Source organism: Misgurnus anguillicaudatus, chromosome 8, assembly GCF_027580225.2.
Source record: "Misgurnus anguillicaudatus chromosome 8, ASM2758022v2, whole genome shotgun sequence".
In the NCBI taxonomy this organism is placed as follows: Eukaryota; Metazoa; Chordata; class Actinopteri; order Cypriniformes; family Cobitidae; genus Misgurnus; species Misgurnus anguillicaudatus.
The window spans coordinates 15,663,781-15,683,474 of NC_073344.2; the positions used below are offsets into that span (position 1 = coordinate 15,663,781).

The 19,694-nt window shown below is 35.4% G+C and overlaps 1 protein-coding gene across 2 annotated transcripts in view; it reads left to right on the forward strand.

Moving 5' to 3' along the window:
* Window positions 1-1,604: 1,604 nt before the first annotated feature.
* The window catches only part of mst1ra (macrophage stimulating 1 receptor a), a 30,947-nt gene continuing 12,857 nt past the window's right edge, over window positions 1,605-19,694 (forward strand). Inside the window, exons 1-5 of one of the 2 annotated variants that reach the window (XM_055213797.2) lie at window positions 1,605-1,901; window positions 3,095-4,350; window positions 14,504-14,677; window positions 17,273-17,398; window positions 17,600-17,770. In XM_055213797.2, the coding sequence (XP_055069772.2) occupies window positions 3,169-4,350; window positions 14,504-14,677; window positions 17,273-17,398; window positions 17,600-17,770 (1,653 nt within the window). In that variant the 5' untranslated portion in view covers window positions 1,605-1,901; window positions 3,095-3,168. Of the gene's footprint in view, window positions 2,039-3,094; window positions 4,351-14,503; window positions 14,678-17,272; window positions 17,399-17,599; window positions 17,771-19,694 lie in introns of both variants that reach the window. The other variant, XM_055213796.2, reaches the window with a different exon arrangement.

Sequence of the window (19,694 nt, forward strand, 5' to 3'; positions counted from 1 at the left end):
AATCTTTTTTGAAAGTGCGTCATATTTGTAGTCGAAATGTAACATACATTTCGAATTTGGTGCCTATTTAAGCGAGAAAAGGGGTGTTTGTAGTCTCACCCCCTCAACAAAGATATTGGACTTGATTTTTACATCATTGAAAGAAGGAAGTGCAACACTGAAATCTGTATTTCTCTTGTTTCAGCGGCAACTGAGGAAATTCAAAAACATGACTGGGGTTCTAACTATACAAAGCTTAATGCAAATGGGTAAATTGTCCCTTTAAGGGATTTTACTTAAAAACTATAAGAGTAAGTGCTCATTTGATTTTCCAATTAATTCCGATAAAAAATATTCCCTTTTAGTCACTAAAATTATTTTTAATAAAAAATGTCAAACAGTTGACTTTACAAAAGGTAACAATATCTGCAGTATTGCAATGCCAAGTACTAGGAATAAGATACTATAGGACAGGTGAAAGAATGTAGTAAAACTAGACAAAAACAGTGGTCAGGATTAAAAAACAGGGGTTGTATTACATAAAGAGACAGAAAAACTGATATGGCTTAAATTGAAAGGAATTTTGGGGACATCCTAGATGCACTAAATAATGTGTTTCATATTTAAACAGCGCAATTATCTATCTCTATCGAAAAGACTGACTAAAACCAGCCTAAGCTTTAACCTGGTTTTCCAGCCTGGTTTTATCTGTTTTTAGATGGGTTTTGGACACTTTCTTGATGATCTTAGCTGACCAACCACCTTAAACCAGACTGGAAGCTTGGCCAGCTTGGCTAAACTGGTTGGTTGGTCTTAGCTGGTTTAAAATAGAAGTAACTAGGCTGGTCCTCAAGCCTGATAAAGCTGGATGGTCATCTGGTCAAGCTGGTGGGTCAACTGGACTTCCAGACTGACCAGCTACCACCAGTTCAAAAGTGTCTAAAACCCCTCTAAAACCAGCCTATTATACCAGCTTAACCAGCTAAAACCAGCCAATGAGCTAGGCTGGTTTTAGCTGGTTTCAGCATGGATGAGAAGAGTTGGAATCTCCCTTATAAAAAATTAACTGTTTTTTGTGGTAAAGGTGTAACCATGATTTTTTAACTGTAGTAAAACCATGGTTAATTTTCATAAGGGCTGGCAGATGAGAGTTCAGTACAAATCTACCCTTACGAAAATTAACCATGGTTTTACTACATTTAAAAAAAACATGGTTACTGTGGTAAAACCATGGTAACCACAAAATAACACACGCAAAAAATAGCTAATCCATGGTTAGTGTAGTAAAACCATGATTTTTCTGATAGTAATTTATATACCATGGTTACTACACTTTTACCACAATAAAACCATGGTTAATTTTCGTAAGGGTAACTTGATGTCAGTCTATAACGTTAACTACATAAAATATGACTCAGTTAAAATACTGTCACTTCAAAATCACTCAGTTGCCTCCATTTCAAACCCAGATATCTGTATAACGTTGCTGATTTTTAATAATCATGTTGTTTATCCATAACCACAATAAAGTGTATTATTTATGTGAATGATATCGCTTGTTTATGAATACGTCATTTTAACGAATGCGCTCTCGTGTCAGATCGGCGAAGTAAATTCCTTGCATTCCTCAAAAATGATATCCAGAGAAATTTCCCTAAAAGCCACTATAGTGAGTTGTTATAGGACACATGTTACGTTTTATGTATGTAAATGCAGCTTAGACAAGCAAATGGGGTGTAAAACCACGAGCTGTGATTTAAATCCCTTGAGGGAAACTTGGGTCGGGACAGGATTGTGCAACATTACTTCCTCATGAGGTGTATAGGCGTGTACCGTGAATGCTGGATTGCCCTACTCACTGTCTCCTGCAGATACAAGTCGAAACTATCCCGTATGAAGAAACCAGTTGAACCTTCAGCAGTGTAAGTTTGCTTTTTCATGTAAAATATATGATATATGTTGCCATCTATTCAAGTTTTTGTACTGTGGTGGAGTTTGACATGTGAGTGTAATCGCCTTGACTGCACCCACGTTACTCTTTGACTTCATATGACTTCAGGTGAGACTCAGGTAAATTTGACGTAGCATTGTCAATCAGTACTAACTTTTCTCATTTTAGTGCTCAGTTTTTGTGTCACGTTAAAATTCAATGAAATATGTCGTTGCGTAAGCAGTGCTTTGATTGTATTAAGTTGAATGTCAATTAGCATTCATTTGTTTACGCTTTCATGGAAACTACAATACAGGTGAAAATGATACCAAAATCTGTTAATATTGCGAAATTGCCGTATTTCGTAATTATCCGTCAAATTCATACGCTAGTAAGTTAAACATTGTAGGTTGTAGTTTTGGGTAAAACAGTCATGCAATACAAATTATGATGGTCAAATTATGACCTTAATCTGTTTACCAATAAAACCATTACAAAAACTTTTTTATATATGCTAGTGTTTTTGGTCTTGTTACAATAAAATTTAATGGTGTTCTATTGGTTCCCATTCACCAGATACTGTAAATCCAACCTGCAGAACCATTACAGTTTCCATTAAAGGGATCACCCAAAAATTAAAATTTTGTCCTCATTTACTCACTCTCATGTTGTTACAAACTACTCTATTATTTTTTTTTCAAACCGTTCGTGAACCCCATTCACGTATATAGTAGGAAAAATAAAACTATGGAAGTGGATGGGGCTCATGAATGGTTTAGTTACAAAAATCCCTTAAAATATCTTCCTTTGTGTGCCTCAGAACAAAGAAATTTACACAGGTTAACAACATGAGAGTGAGTAAATAATGACAGAATTTCCTTTTTGAAGTGAACTATCCCTTTAAAACCAATACAATCCATTTGAATATCTGCAATTGGCTTCATTTTAAGCAGGGAGAATGATTACAGTTTTATTGGTGTTTTAAGACAAAGTTACAACTTTTACAGCTTATAAAAGAAGAATATTGATTGCACTTTTATCAATGCTAAAAATTGATTTATAACAAAATCATAAAATGTTGCAAATCACTTACTGTAATAATGATTGTACTTACGTAATGATGACAAACCTTTTCACAGGGTGCATGTTTTTAACTCGCATCTGTTTTTGTTTTGCTCCATCCAGAGGTCTTGGTTTTTCAACATGTTTTGAGCATCAGTGACTATACCCCTACCCTCAGGCCTCATAGGATCGTGGAGATGTTCCTCAGTCCTAGCACCTTGTTAAAATGTGTCTGGCTCCAGATACATCTGACATGTGCCCTGGGAACATGCCCTACGATTTTACAAACCCCTTTGAACTTTTCCGTCAACTACCCAGTTCCCTTTTTTCAGACTACAAACGGCATACAGAACATTGTAGTTAATACGAATTTTAATGAAGTTTACGTGGCTTCCCAAAATGTGATTGAAGCTCTGGACGATCAGCTTAACAAACTATGGGAATTAAAAACCGGCCCGGTCGGCAGTCCGGCGTGTCAGACGTGTTCCTGTGACATTGAGAATGAGCCGGGAACGCCATTGGACACAGATAACCAGGTTCTTGTTTTAGAGCCGTTGGAACATATTGACAACCTGTACGTATGTGGGAGCACCCAGTATGGAGTCTGTACCCTCAATGAACTTAATCAAGACAAAACACCCCCTGAACCTAAATGCTTTTTCAATAAAAATTCCAACTCGCGCTCTGACTGTCCTGACTGTGTCGCTAGCCCTCTCGGTACAAAAGTCAGTGCGGTATTAGATAGATTTGCAACATATTTTTTTACAGCAGCTACCATCAATAGCACCATAGCTGGGACTTTTGGCAAACGTTCCCTTTCCATACGCCGCCTTCTGTCTACAGAAAACGGTTTTGACAGCGAAGTGAAGAGTCTGACGGTTCTTCCTCAATTCCAGAATACATTTATCATTGATTACATCTATACCTTCCATACAGCAGAATACGTGTATTTCTTATCTGTACAGTGGGAGAGCCCGGATAAGCCGTACGTCAGGTTTCAGACCCATCTTGGGCGGCTGCCGATCCAGGACAGTGAGACATGGATGTATAGGGAGATAGTTCTGGAATGCCGCTTTGAGCCCAAAAGAAGGAGAAGGAGCTTTACGGATGTTGTGTACAATTCAGTTCAAGCCGCCCACTTTGGTACAGCAGGCAAGGAGCTGGCTGATCAACTGGGAGTTAGAATGGAAAGCCCAATCCTGTATGGAGTGTTTGCTGTAACTGATAAGGACGGCAAGCCTACCCGTCAGTCGGCCTTGTGCGCATTCCCAATAGACTACGTGAACAGTGCTATTGAAAAGGGGGTTGACACCTGCTGTTCAGAGCATCTTCCACGTGGGCTAAGCCATTTCCAGCCTTTTGAAAGGTGTCCTAATGGGGTAAGTTTGTATTTCTCACCAAAGCTAAAAAATTCCCATTTTTGCCTGTGAAATCCCAGCTAACGTCATTTTTTGTGTTTAACTATTTAATTTTCTACATAAAATCATCCTACTACGTAATATAAAGAACAATTAAAGGAATAGTCTACTCATTTTCAATATTAAACTATGTTATTACCTTAACTAAGAAGAGTTGATACATCCCTCTATCATCTGTGTGCGTGCACGTAAGCGCTGGAGCGCGCTGCGACACTTCGGTGGCATTTAGCTTAGCCCCATTCATTCAATGGTACCAATCAGAGATAAAGTTAGAAGTGACCAAACACATCAACGTTTTTCCTATTTAAGACGAGTAGTTTTACGAGCAAGTTTGGTGGTACAAAATAAAACGTAGCGCTTTTCGAAGCGGATTTAAAAGAGGAACTATATTTTATGGCGTAATGGCACTTTTGGGAGTACTTCGACTCGGCGCAGTAACACCCTCCCTCTCCCATTATGAGAGGGAGAAGGGGACCGGACTTTTCAGGCGAGTCGAAGTACTCCCCAAAGTGCTATTACGTCATAAAATATAGTTCCTCTTTAAATTTTTTAGAAAAGCGCTACATTTTATTTTGTACCACCAAACTTGCTCTTATAACTACTCGTCTTAAATAGGAAAAACGTTGATGTGTTTGGTTACTTCTAACTTTATCTCTGATTGGTACCATTGAATGAATGGGGCTAAGCTAAATGCTATCGAAGTGTCGCAGCGCGCTCCAGCGCTTACGTGCACGCACACAGATGATAGAGGGATGTATCAACAATTCTTAGTTAAGGTAATAACATAGTTTAATATTGAAAATGAGTAGAATATTCCTTTAACCTTGATATCTTTAATATCGAATGGGTAAGGTCATTGAAATCAATGTGAATTCATTGAGTGAAATTAAACTTTGATGATCCTGATCTCATTAGTAGATTATGAGACTTTAGCCTGGATTTCACAAACAGGGTCACAATTTTGTCATTAAAGGAATAGTTCACCCAAATATGGATATTCTGTTGTAATTTCTAGGGATGGGCATTTTCCAGTAATTTACTATTCGAATATTTAAGCTCATAAAGAACGAATATTCGAATATTCGTTTATTTAAATTATGTTAATTAAGACATGCGTCTTTTGTATTTTTCATTTTGTCATAATTTCACAGAAGGCTTATAATTAGGAAATATCCACAACAAGCTTAACTTATATTCTGTATGTATATGTATGTATGTATTTTTAAGTTGAAAACATTGTAAATTGTATATATATATATATATATATATATTAAATTCTTCTTAAAAAATATCCTACAGAAAAAAAGGCGTTAAAACCCCATGCGGAGCGAAGTCTGGTTGCTGTCAGTCAAACCCGGTCGTGAGTATGAATTCATTACTGTTGGATCTTACATACATTATATTATACCAAATATTATACATTAACCCCAAATCTAAGCGAAGTTTGAGGACTTGCGAAGTTTAAAGTTTGAGGACTTGACAAAGTAGGCTATCATCATTTAAACCCTTAAACAGACTCCAAATAAGAGCCCGGAGCAAACGAAAAAACGCATCTACATAACCGACCCCTCAGTCAACATATAAATATCTTCTCAGTTTAGTTTGACATGTATTTGTGAATAAAGAAACCATCTTTACCCTACCTGCTTCGGTGAAAGCACGTTCTTCTGACTAGATACAATAATGCCGGTGCTGCGGAGAAAACTCTTCCTCGTGTTGCACGTGATGATGGTTATCGGATAAAAACAACAGACGGATTGAACAAGATTGAATATCTGTATTTAACATTATTTTACAAATAACGTAAGCTGGCTCGAAAGATTATTGTTGACTGTGCAAAGTTACTAACGTTAGCTTAATTTAACAAGATTTCACAAAGACGGAGCTTTGCTTTTAAACAGCCATGTGCAGTTATCCGGTTCATTTTTGAAAGAGCACCGCATATTATAAATGTTCTCCGTTTCATTTCGTTCTCCGTGTCTGTCTCGTTATTAACAAAATAAAGTAGACTTTATAACAGAAAGCTTACAAATCTCTCATGATGTGTTGATGCGGGCGGCGGAGAAGCACGTTTAATAACACGTGAGCCCTCACTGAGCCAGTTGCCAAATATGGCGCGGCGCGGCCAAACCCGGAGATAAAAGAAAAAAAACTTAAATTCGTCTGCAATCTGCATTGCCAAACAATCAGAAATATATACGAATTAATGTTCATGTATATCTTACATTTAAGTCTGTAAAAGAGTATAGATGAAGTGAAAAAGCATTAAATAAGTCGTAACCCTTTGGTGTCACATTAAAAACAAACAAACATTCGAATAGCATTTTTTAAATTCGAATTATTATTGCCTATCGAATATTCGAATATTCGAATATCCGTGCCCATCCCTAGTAATTTCTTCATCCTCATGTATTTCAAAACTGCTATGACTACTTTTATTTCCGAAAACAGAAAATGACACATTTTCATACAATAACATGAATAGGTGACTACAGTTTTTGGTTAATAACAACTTTTGAGATTAAGTGATGGGTTTTTGTAACGTTGGGTCAGAGATGAGGTAAACACCCATGTAGCCGTAGTTTATAAAGTTTATTCACAGAAATCCATCGCTTCACCTCAAAAGACATTTAATAACCATATGGATTAGTTTTTGATAGATAGCTTTTTAGTTTTGGTTTAAAAAATGGGGCACTACCTTATGCCATATCATATTAAAGCGGAAATGAGCCAGAATATAAATAATGTAACTCTGAAGTTTTGGGGTGAACTGTTCCTATATAAAAGGACAAGTTCGGTATTTTACACTTAAAGCCCTGTTTTCAGATTGGTTATGATGAAATAAAACGTTTTTGACTGAAATTTGGACATATGATGCTGGCCCGAGAATTTTCAGGTGTTTGTTGTTTCACCTACCACCTCTATAATGACTGCATAGGTGCACTGGAACAGTCCTTCCTAAAAATGCATTAAACTTTCGTTTACAAAGACTTGAAACTAACCGAGTGGTCAGGGGTGTTCACTGATATGCTCACACAAAAATCGCTGCAAAAGATGCTTTCCAAAAGGTTTTATCGTAATTTTTGTCCAACTCCATTGACTTGTATTAGATGTGCTGTGGGGTACGGTATTACTCCGCGCTGGGAACGTTGTTTGTATTCTTGCAATTGGCAAAGGTGGATTATCGCCACCAACTGGGCTGGAGTGTCTATTATTCAAGCTCTCAACGGAAGAATGTACGAGAGGCATCCAGCTGCAGCCCCGCAGACTCACTTCTTGCTAGACACCAGTGGCTGGACAGCTGACGTCATTTCCGTATCGTCATTCACTTTTCAAATTTGACGCGCCATGCACATGTCAGCGGTAAGAAAAAATAATAAACTGTCGATGATTTATCGGTCATGTCAGAATTCAAATGCACCAACTAGCTAGCCAGTTTTAGGGGGCAGGAATGAGGTGTGGTGTGCACAGTGTGCAATAGTTTATTTGGAACTGTTCATGTTTTATTTTCTCTTGAAATAGGGACTTCCCCCACAACCTTACGGGGCTGACTGTTGCATCTTCATTCTGATGGTCACATTTGTCTAATTTTACTAAGATGTGTGTAATTTCCAATAAATATTGCAAAATCACGAAGTGTTAATATGATCTGGATTGTTTGGTAAATTGTCTGATCATGTGAGTCTACGTATATTTTAAAAAACAGAACTGGTTACATTTACAAAAAAACTGGTCAATTAACATGCAACTTACAAGCAGGGGCGCCGTTAGGGGGGGTTCAGAGTATGCCAGGCATATGGGCCCACGAGTACGCTAGGGGGCCCCACCGTCAGCACGTTTCCGTTTTTTTGTACATGTTTAGTTATTACCACTGTAGTAAAATGTAAAGTAAATTAATATAAAACTACTGTAAATGACTTTGTGTTAAGTACAATTGAGACACTTTTTAAAAACTGCGTGCAAACATGACCTAGTAGATGCAATTACATATTTGGCGGTTCTGGTGGTTTTTAATTTGATTGTGCGGCTATGGATTTGGGTGGGTAGTCAACATTTTGGTTTGGGATCAGTTTGGTGGGTTTGCTATGCAAAGTTACCACAAATAATCTACAGTTTGCCATTTCAAGGTAAGATCTCACATGCCACTAAAAAGCGTTCATGCTGATCCTTAAACTGTATGTTTTATGAAAAATGAACAATTTTGTGTTAATACAAAAGGACAGCAAGGGCTTTATTTAAGGAAATATTAGCATAGCGTCCGATGACAACTATTGCATTTCTAAGACGGACAATAACTTAATAGGCGTAGTTAAAAATATTATTTTCTAAATAAACATGAAATAGGAGAATTGTCTAAGCCATAATTGAGTTAAATTTTAAATCACTAAGAGCTGGATTTAATGTGACAGCGCATCATTTTCAAAGTGAAAGTGATTTATTTTTATTCAGGTTTGCAACGGAGGTTTTGCCCAAAATAGTAAACTTAGTGCGCTATTATAAACGCTATATTAGATTGATTTTAACATGTATCCTAATAGAGAATGTCTGTTTTATATTTATGTTTGAGTATTGTTGTAATGTTCCTAATTGTTTCAATTTAACTGCAATTTTAAACGCCATATATTGTAATGGATTGAAGGCTAATATGACGGTACAAATGGAGTGAGTCATAAGACATAATTTTCGAGTTTAAATTAAGTTTTGTTTGCTTCAAATGTTTGCTTAAAATGAATTGCGTTTAATATAATTTGTCTCTTTATTTTAATCCATGTTTTGACGATAAGTTATGTGAATATTAACTAAAAAAAGAATTAAAAAGAACACCATCCATCTCATTACGTAACAAATATAAACTACTGCAATATGCTACCAAATGCCAAAACATGCAGTATTATCTTTGTAATGATATAGCTGTTGTTGGATGTGCAAAATCATATTATGGAGTATATCACTTTAAATCGCTTTTCAAAAAACAGCCTTCAGTGCACAGAAATTAAATTTGCATGTCCATGTCCATCAGCAGCAAATTTGATTGCGACATGCTTTTGACTTTTAAAAATCAACGTTATATTTAAAACTTTAGCCGATTGTGCGTTTTGCAATTTCTGTGTCACTGGCGAAGGGCGTGTGCAGGAGAAGATCAACGTAATATTATTTTTTTTAATACTTTTGCCGGCCACCCTTTTTGTCATGAGCGGAGGACGGAACACATACCACACGCACAGAGAAAAGCAACATAAAGATAGTGTTTTTCAGACGAATACAGTCAGTTCCTAAGAACATTTTTAAATGGACTATAAGATCATCAATATGAACCCTGAAGAATGAACTATTTTAGGCTAAACCTAATTGTACACATTTCGCTTCTAAAGCCGCGCAGAAAACTTGACTGCCGCGACTTTCAAAGCACCTTCCATAGATTTCCATAGATTCAGAAATGCATCTACATGTATTATTATTTTTTTAGTGATCTATTTAAAATCAGTCACGTGAATGTTTTCTGCCTTTCCAGATTAAAATGGTAGGCTATTTGTTTTTCGAATAAATTTATTCATTTATTGCTTCATGGATTTACTTTTAGTTGCAAATGCGACCTGTAAAATTAAATAAACGCACTCAACTGAGTAATTCTATATAGCTACACATTATGGTTTGACTTTGAAGATCAAACAATCATCTAAAGGAAGGGGCCCAAAATTATGTCTTGCATACCCCCCTTGAAACTGTTCATTGCGCCCCTGCTTACAAGTCTGTTGTAATGACAAAAAGTCCATTGATCTAGGCTGAATTTAAGTCACAAAAATTGTGAAATAATCTGAACAATATATATTTTCAAGGTGGTTCTTGTGAATGCAGTTTGCATGAATTATTGATATTGTTATAATATTAAGCATATCATGTAAAGAGATATGATAAAGATCACATTTTAATTTGCACACAGATTTTATATTATATATTTTAAGTCATTAAAGTAAAATGACAATACGGAAAAGACGTGTGCAATTAAGCCTGCAAAGAATGTCTATCCACTGGTGGATACCGAAAATAAATATGCGGTCTATCCATAGGTGAAAATATAAAATAAATATGCTGTCTATCCAGAGATAAAAATATAAAATAAATATGCTGTCTATCCAGAGGTGAAAACCGAAAATATATATGCTTTCTATCCAGAGGTGAAAACCGAAAATATATATGCTGTCTATCCATAGGTGAAAATATAAAATAAATATGCTGTCTATCCAGAGGTAAAAATATAAAATAAATATGCCGTCTATCCAGAGGTGAAAATATAAAATAAATATGCTGTCTATCCAGAGGTGAAAATATAAAATAAATATGCCGTCTATCCAGAGGTGAAAATATAAAATAAATATGCCGTCTATCCAGAGGTGAAAATATAAAATAAATATGCCATCTATCCAGAGGTGAAAATATAAAATAAATATGCTGTCTATCCAGAGGTGAAAATATAAAATAAATATGCCGTCTATCCAGAGGTGAAAATATAAAATAAATATGCTGTCTATCCAGAGGTGAAAACCGAAAATATATATGCTGTCTATCCATAGGTGAAAATATAAAATAAATATGCTGTCTATCCAGAGGTGAAAATATAAAATAAATATGCCGTCTATCCAGAGGTGAAAATATAAAATAAATATGCTGTCTATCCAGAGGTGAAAATATAAAATAAATATGCTGTCTATCCAGAGGTGAAAATATAAAATAAATATTCCTATTTTCAGAGGTTAAAATAGGAAATAAAATTGCTGTTCATCCAGCGGTGAAAACGGAAATTAGCGGCAAAACGGAAATGACGCTATTGGAATGTACGGGTGTGCGGCGTTTGGAAAAATAGGTCCACAAGTTTACAACGAACGGTAAAACACCTGTTGGAAAGCGTCTTTTGCAGCGATTTTTGTGTGAGCATATCAGTGAACACCCCTGACCACCGGTGAGTTTCACGTCTTTGTAAATGAAAGTTTAATGCATTTTAGTAAGGATTGTTCCAGTGCACCTATGCAGCCATTGTAGACGTGGGAGGTAATACAACGAACACCCGAAAATTCTCGTGCCAGCACAATATGTCCAAATTTCAGTCAAAACCGTTCTATTTCATAATAAACAATCTGAAAACAGGGCTTTAGGCGTAAAATAAAAATACCAAACTTGTCCTTTAAATATATCTGGTATGTATGAATGATTATTTATTTTCTCAATTACTTGCTTGTTAAGTTGTTTTAAAGGAAAACACCACAACTTAGATGAATTAATACAAACCTATCTTTTTTCAATGCGTGCACTTTTAATCTTTGCATAGCGCTTTTTGAATATGTTAGCATCTAGCCTAGCCCTATTCATTCCTATGGCTCCAAACAAAAGTTTTATTTTGTTCCAGCCTACTTACTTGTGTAATTACTTATGTAACAGTCTTTAAATAGGGAAAACATGGAAGCATTTGGTGGCTTCTAAATTCATCCCTGTTTGGAATGAATGGGGCTAGGTTAAATGGTAACACATTCACAAGGTGCCATACCAAGAGTAAAAGTGCACGCATTGAAAAAAGATAGGTATGTATTAATTTGTCTAAGTTGAGGTAAGATCATAGTAAAATATTGAAAAATGGTGGTGTTTTCCTTTAACGTTTAATCACTTTAAATTGTGTTCTCTACTACTTTAATTTTCTTCTTGAAACTCTTCCCATCTCTTGATACTGTATGCAGAATAGTTAAATAGGTATGTGTGACATTGCTTAAGTTATATATTAAAAGAGGGGAACCATAAAAGAAGTATAATGTTTGAAAATTGTAGCTAGGCCCAGGAAATGACTCATACAAATGTTTGATATTTACTTAACTTAAATTTGTAGCTGCACACGTTCTGGAAATCTTTGGATCCAGGCCTTGTCATGTCCTCTGGTTGCAAATAGTTTTGGAGTCCTTGTTGTGTTGTTGAATTCATGTAGTCACTTTCTGTAAGCCAACACATGCTCATACATGAACTTTAATACGTCATTCAATGCTTTACTGAAGTTTCCACGGGCAGACGAGTTTGGCTTCATCTCTTAGGATCTTAAACAGGGAACGAGCCAAGCCAGGGCTGATTAATCAGATATGACGTCAATGGTTTGTTTTTTACCCGTAGAAACAGATACAAAGGAAATTGGTGACAGAATGATCAGTTTATTTGTGTTAAGATGTTTATTTTTAACCATTACTTTTGACGGAAAAAGTTTTTCATCAGTTTTTTTTATTTAGTTATGCCTCTTACTAATTAAAGGCAGGATAGGCAGGAATTATCTAAAAAAAAACTTTTTTACGAATTTGTTTAAACTGTCTTTGTATGCAGATACATGATTAAAATGTAGGTGCTCTGAAAAAGAGAGTATAAAAATCGAGTGTCTGTAGACCTCTCACCACTGTTTTAAACACAGCGCGGTGCATGTAGTAACATCATGTCACAATCACATGTAATAATACACCTAACTTTATCACTATGAATAGAAACAAATAGGATGGCTTTTAGTCCTCACTATTAAGCCAGTGTTTTGCATGTAAGAGTTTCCGTGATGAAAGCATTGTTGACTCTGATGAGGACTACACTCCGGAGACAATACCGCTACCGCATCGTCGACTCGAGGAAAAGCCACACAATATTTACTCTCGTTTGATTGCTTCGTTTATTTCTTTTTTTGCCTTCGCTGACTGGATATGCAGGTACTGTGAGTTCTGAATGCTCTTTCTATGCCATTTTTTTGCTCTTCAGAGTGCCTCGTGCACGTTCAAATCAATCGAGTGTGCGCATGTGTTGGCAGATCCCATAGCAACAGGGGTGGTGCCATGGTCGCGAGAGAGAGTGATAGTCGCGCATTCCAATCATTTGTTTCGTCCCGAATGGAAATAATGAGCTGTGTTTAAAACAGCCGTGAGAGGTCTACAGACACTCGAGTTTTATACTCTCTTTTTCAGGTTACTTACATTTTACTTATGTATTGGTATATAAAGACAGTTTAAACAAATTTGTAAAAAAGTTTTTTAGATAATTCCTGCCTATCCTGCCTTTGATTCTCTAAATGTTTGTGTCATTTACATTATATTCACTTACCCGCCGATTGCCAACAAAACACAGACATTTAATGCAGCTTTACTTACCGCCTGCGACTCATGGCCCGGTTCTACACCGGATAAACAAACTATATCCATTGTTTCCATAAGGCTGAGTCTTTTGGGAAGCTGAGCAAGCTTAAATTTCCCTCACAATAACAACACACTTCTTTGGTGACACTGATTTTGTGTCAGCTCTTGGTTGGTGTGTGCATACACTATTCCGGTTAAAGTGCCTATATAAGGACTTCCACTGTATTTCCTGCACTGAAATTGCCCATATAAGAAATATAGCAAGATTGTTGCATATGAATCTTTCATGTTAAAAAAAAACTTTTCAAAAGTTGTACGAACTCTGGTAAGGTAAGCACAGGTATACTTCGTCATATGTCTGACTGCTTTTTGACACTATGTTTATTGTGAGAAATCCAACAGTTTTAATAAGTCAGTATGTATGAAATTGCTTTAAACCCCATCCCCTTTAAAATGTTTATGTCAAGAGTTATAGAAATAGAAATAGCCTTGTAGAGCTTAAGGATTTAGGATCAAATATTTAACTACAGTAACAATTAAAAAGTTTTACTTCTATTTCAGGATAGTTTATAATGTTAGATATGATTAGAATGAAGCATAAGTTACAGTTAAAGGATGAAGAGATTAAACTGTCCGAAAGCGTCTTTTACTGACAGAATGTTTTTTCTGTAAATCCTAATTTGGTCACAGAGTATGAACTTTTAGTGCAGGAAGTATTTTATTATTGCCAGATGGTTTTTACAGCTGTTTCAAGCTGTTGCCTCCTTTTTACTGGTTTACTTAAGATTATGTATTTTGTTTATCACTGTGGCACAAGCACAGATTCCCCATTGGCCACAGGTTATATATACTGTATACACTGTATATACATAATGTGTCAGTGTAATGGAGAGAAATGCTTTAAGTGAAAAATGCATTATAAAATTTTCCCAATATCAATTAATTTTACAAACATGTTCTTCTGTTTTGTCCAGAATCCAGATAATGTGGAATGCAACGCTCTCCCCACCATGGTGTCAAAACCGTACTATAGAGTGGACTTCTTCAATGGCCAGTTGAAAGATGTTCTCCTCACTTCTATCCTGGTCACTACCATTGAGAGTAAGACTGTGGCTCACATCGGCACGGATCACGGGAGACTCTATCAGGTTATTAGACAACTTTGGTTGCCCTCATTGCATTGCGTCTTGTAGACTTTTTTTAAAGGATAGTTTACCAAGAAATATACTCAACTCATTTAGGTGACCCAGCATCAGATTTTTTTAAAAAGTCCTTAAAGCCAATTTTTTTTGCACATATAAGATTAAGGTCGGAACTTACTATAACCATTATTTTTAGAGGATTTAAAAATATTTCCCATAGAATTATTTACATTTTTTAGATTATCATTATAAAAAAATGATCATTACCGCAACATGATATAAATATATGCATTTACAAACTCATGTTTCGGTAATGAGAACTAAAAGTTGTCTAGGTACTATGAAAAACAAAATTTCAACTTTTATCTGGAGAGAAAAAATAAGAACTGCTTACCTGGTAGCCATCTTGAGTGTGACCGTCAATTATGGCCCTTCCAACAATTAAAAAAAAAGTTCCTTGAAGGCTTAAACAATGATTGAAATTTGTTGCGGAGGATGAGAACATTTGTTTTGGACACATTTATATTCCTTATTGTCTCTACATTTACCAATAATCACCAAATACCACATGTTTCCTTACTGTAAATGTTTATAGTATAACATGCACTGAAGCTTTTCATTTTTTAGATTTTTTAATTATAAATATTTCCATGTCAAAGAACCCAAATCCAGTCATGGACACGTTGCGGTAATGATAATTTTCCACTTATATATGGAAAAAACAACAAAATTGGTTTGTATGATGTCATTTGATATCATGTGCAAAATAGTACATGAAGAGATATTTTGATACTCTTACTTTGCATTTACTTTTTTTAATCAAAATGTTTCATGACACCTCATAAGTTTAATTTCACGAGAATCACCCATTTACTACCCACGTGTATTTCTAAACATGAGTTTGACTTTGTTTGTTTTTAGTGAGACACAAAAGTAGATATTGCAGTAAAAGTTGGATCAACTTAAAAAATTACTTCTTAAAATTGAATGGCGACTATGGCTATCATATGAGAGTCATATGAGTTTAGAAAAATTAGGTAGGGCTGTCACAATATATTTTTTTTTGAGTCAACTAATATTTTTTAAGTTAAATTAACCCTTAAGGCAACCAAATGAACCAACAAATCTTTTTTACAGTGTGCCTAACTGTAACGGTATAATTAATAATTGCGATTAATTGCCTGTTTCTGGGCTTTGGCGATTACAACGATTATTTGAAGAGCTCAAAGTGCATCTGACATAAAGTTTTTTTGTAAATGAGCTTTTTTTAATCAGACTCTTAATGGATTTTGCCAACAAAGCGGTAGTTTTGAATGGCCTGTGGCAGGGATTAAGCAGATTTGAAGCGAAAGTATTTGATGATTACATGCCTAAGAGCTTTGGACTAATATCATTATCTCATTTTTGATGGAGATGTGCATCTGAGCACCTCATTTAGAAATCGTCATACGTATTTTTCTGTGCTCCTTTCATTAAATAATTGTCACAAATTACTGTAATTATTTAAATTCCCACTGTGGGGACAATAATTTTTTATGTTGTTTATATGTCTGTGGTGTTTTTAATATGTTTTTTTTTTACTCAGATTTATCATTCAGCTCCATTGCAGAGTATTACATAAAATTAAAGTCATAGATATTATGTTTAGATGCCTCAAGAGGAATGTAGAATCTATTTACATATACATCTAGGGTTCTAGGTGGTATGAAAGAGTTGACTTATTCGCATATTCATATCTATGGTCTGAGCTGTGCACTTGTGTAGTAGCTGGGACTAATTTGCATATTCATTGATTGCCTTTTAAAAAGGTCTGAATTAGGGATGCACCGATAGGATTTCTTTGGGCCGATACCGATGCCGATTTAAACAGACAACTTCTGGCCGATACCGATACCGATATTAAACACGTGTATACAATACTATACAGTTGGTCTATTAGCTAGTTTATTTCTGCATCAAATTATTTTTACTGAACATGGATTGGATCTAATTAACATTCAACTGACCAACATAATAAGAGAGGCACAAATTAAGCTAAAACAAATATAATAAGACAGCATGACAACCTTCAAATGTGGTTTTTGCTATTCAGCATTTATTTGATAAACAACATTAATTTTTTACATATAATGGATTTCTTTATGCAGTTAATTAATAAACAATCGGTATCGGCCTTTCTCGTGCTATTGCCGATATGCCGATGGTTTCAAATTCATCAAAAATCGGCCGATAAATATCAGTGGCCGATACATCGGTGCATCACTAGTCTGAATATGTTCCATGTACTTCTGCATTATGTACTTCTAAGGTACCAATATGCATTTTTTTAGGTACAAAAGTGTACTTTTTGAAAAGGTACCACCACAGTGACAACGTTTGTACGTTTTTGGGTGTAGGGCTGCTGCAGATACTATAAACCCTCTTGTTTTTCTAAAGGTCTACAGTAATTGTGGTTATCTGGCATAATCACGTTTGGTCAAATAACTGCGATCGGTTGATTATTTAACAATTATGAAAGTCCTAACATAAGAATAAAAATTTATTTTTTGGGTAAACTATCACTTCACTAAAAAAATGTTCTTTGTTTTTTTTTTAAATCAGGTTATTCTCAGCATGTCACAGCCTGTCATGTTTGCCAACTACTCTCTCGTAGAAGAACAGCAGCGAGTGTCACGAATAGCTGCGGTTCTTTCTACCGAGCATCTGCTTTTTGTCGTCGGAAACAAGGTATGTACAAGTACGCCTCCAAAAGTTCACGGGTGTTTATTTTGTACAGTTCAAAGGCTTATCTGACATCAGTAAAGAAGGTTTTCTAAAACATTTTGGTGTTCCGGTAAATGACTCATCTGCATTTTCTCTGTGTACTAAACCAATCCTTGCAACGGTATTTCAAAATAAAACCTCTTTCTATTTCTTCTATATGTACAGTTATTGAAGGTGTCCACCAGGGGCCCCGGCTGTGCCCATTTCCTCAACTGTTCAGTGTGTTTAGCAGCCCCTAAGTTCATGGGATGTGGCTGGTGTGGTGGAGTCTGTTCCCAAAAGACACAGTGTGAGAACCAGTGGAGTGACAACTCCTGTCCTCCTGTTATCACTCAGGTAACACATAGCCAGAGGACTATAATGATAAATAGGCAATAAAAGTTGCAATAAAGTGTCTACGTCTCATCATACACAGCGACTATGATCTGGTAATATGAGACTTTCAGAGTAATTCCAGGGTGGGGCTGTGTTAACAAGCATTTGTTGGACTCTTACCCCTGTCTTGCATAGATGAAATACCAGATTGTCATTCAATTGGAAAAAATCAGTACAAAACACAAGGTTAGACACGGTTCACTACCTATTGATAATGTTTTTTTTGCATAATAATAATAATAATAATAATAATAATAATAAAAACCAATTAATCAAAACAATGAAATTATAAATATGGAAATATAGAAACTATGCAACAGTGCATATTTAATATTTAACCCGTTAATTGGCGCTGTCCTGTGAGCGGGACACCTACGTTTATTTCAATATTTTCTATGTAAATGTTAATCTATCACGACAAACTATATATTGTTGGAAAGGTCTAAGTATGTATTTTTCATATTTCAAAACCTTTTAGCAGTAATAATAATGCAGTAACTGTAATTTATTCATTTGTGACACAAGTATGCAGCAAACCTCAAAGTAAACCAGCACAAACCTCAGTTTTTTGACAATTTTATGTATTAAAAATTATACTTTATTGCATTTTTATTTATTACAAATAAATGTAAACTGCTTTCAAAAAAAATTATATTTTCACCTCCAGACACTTTCCTAAAAAACGTTGAAGTGTCTTCTTTAAAACCAAAAATTACCAAAATTAAAACCAAAATTAGGCTTCTAGACCAAAAAAAAAAATCCAGAGTTATATTAATTTAAAGGTGTATATCACCTTTTCACCAACCCCCCACTCAAAAAGGGCTGCGCCAAGTAAGAAAGTAAAGAAATTCACACATAGGTTCCGTTTATATATGTCTACAAAACCTATTTGAATCATTTAAGCCTTAAAATAAAATGGTTTTAGGAGAAATATATAATAAGGAAATAATTTCTAAAAAAATCAGTTTAAAAGGTTTGTTTTGTTTCAATGCTATGCTAATCTCTCATTTTAAAATAAAATTGTATTTGTTAAAATTAACTTCATTAGTTAACATTACCTAAAAACTAACAAAGCTGTATCATCTATTAAACTTTTTTTTTTTTAAGTAAATTAATTTGTACATTACTTCATTCACAGTAAACTAACTTGAAAGACAAAAAAGTTTTTTGAATGAACAATTGTAATGGTCTTAACCTTAACAAAGATCAAATAAATGCTGTAAAATATATTTTTAATTCATGTAAACAAATGTGATTAAATTAAACCTTATTGTCTTAAGGGGGTCGCACACCGGAAGCGCAGCTCAGCTCATCACAACAATTTTCTACAGTATGAGTATACGCACACTGGCGCCGACAGGTGGCGCCTGTCCGCGGCGCCCAGCTACGACTCAGGAAGTTGCTCAAATCCATGTCGCGCCGCTCACATAGTTTAACATTAAATAACATCATATTTGTCCCAAATAATTAACAATTAACATTGGCTGCTAACGTATATTTTGCATTTTTAAGTAGACGCTATCTGACTAAGCTTGCGCTATTTAATGTGCACTTCCGGTGTACGATACCGGCGCAGCGCTGAGCTGCGCTTCCAGTGTGCGACCCCCTTTAAGGGACACTTCACTTTTTTTGAAAATAGGCTCATTTTTCAGCTCCCCTAGAGTTAAACATTTGATTCTTACCATTTTGGAATCCATTCAGCCGATCTCCGGGTCTGGTGGTACCACTTTTAGCATAGCTTAGCTTAATCCATATTACGCAGTGCCTGAAAATAGTCCCCTGCTATTGAAAGTTACCAAGGGGACTATTTTCGTGCACTGCGTAATATCATTGCGCCTCCTGCAGCCATATTACACCAGCAAAGTCCTTGATTATTACGCTGGAA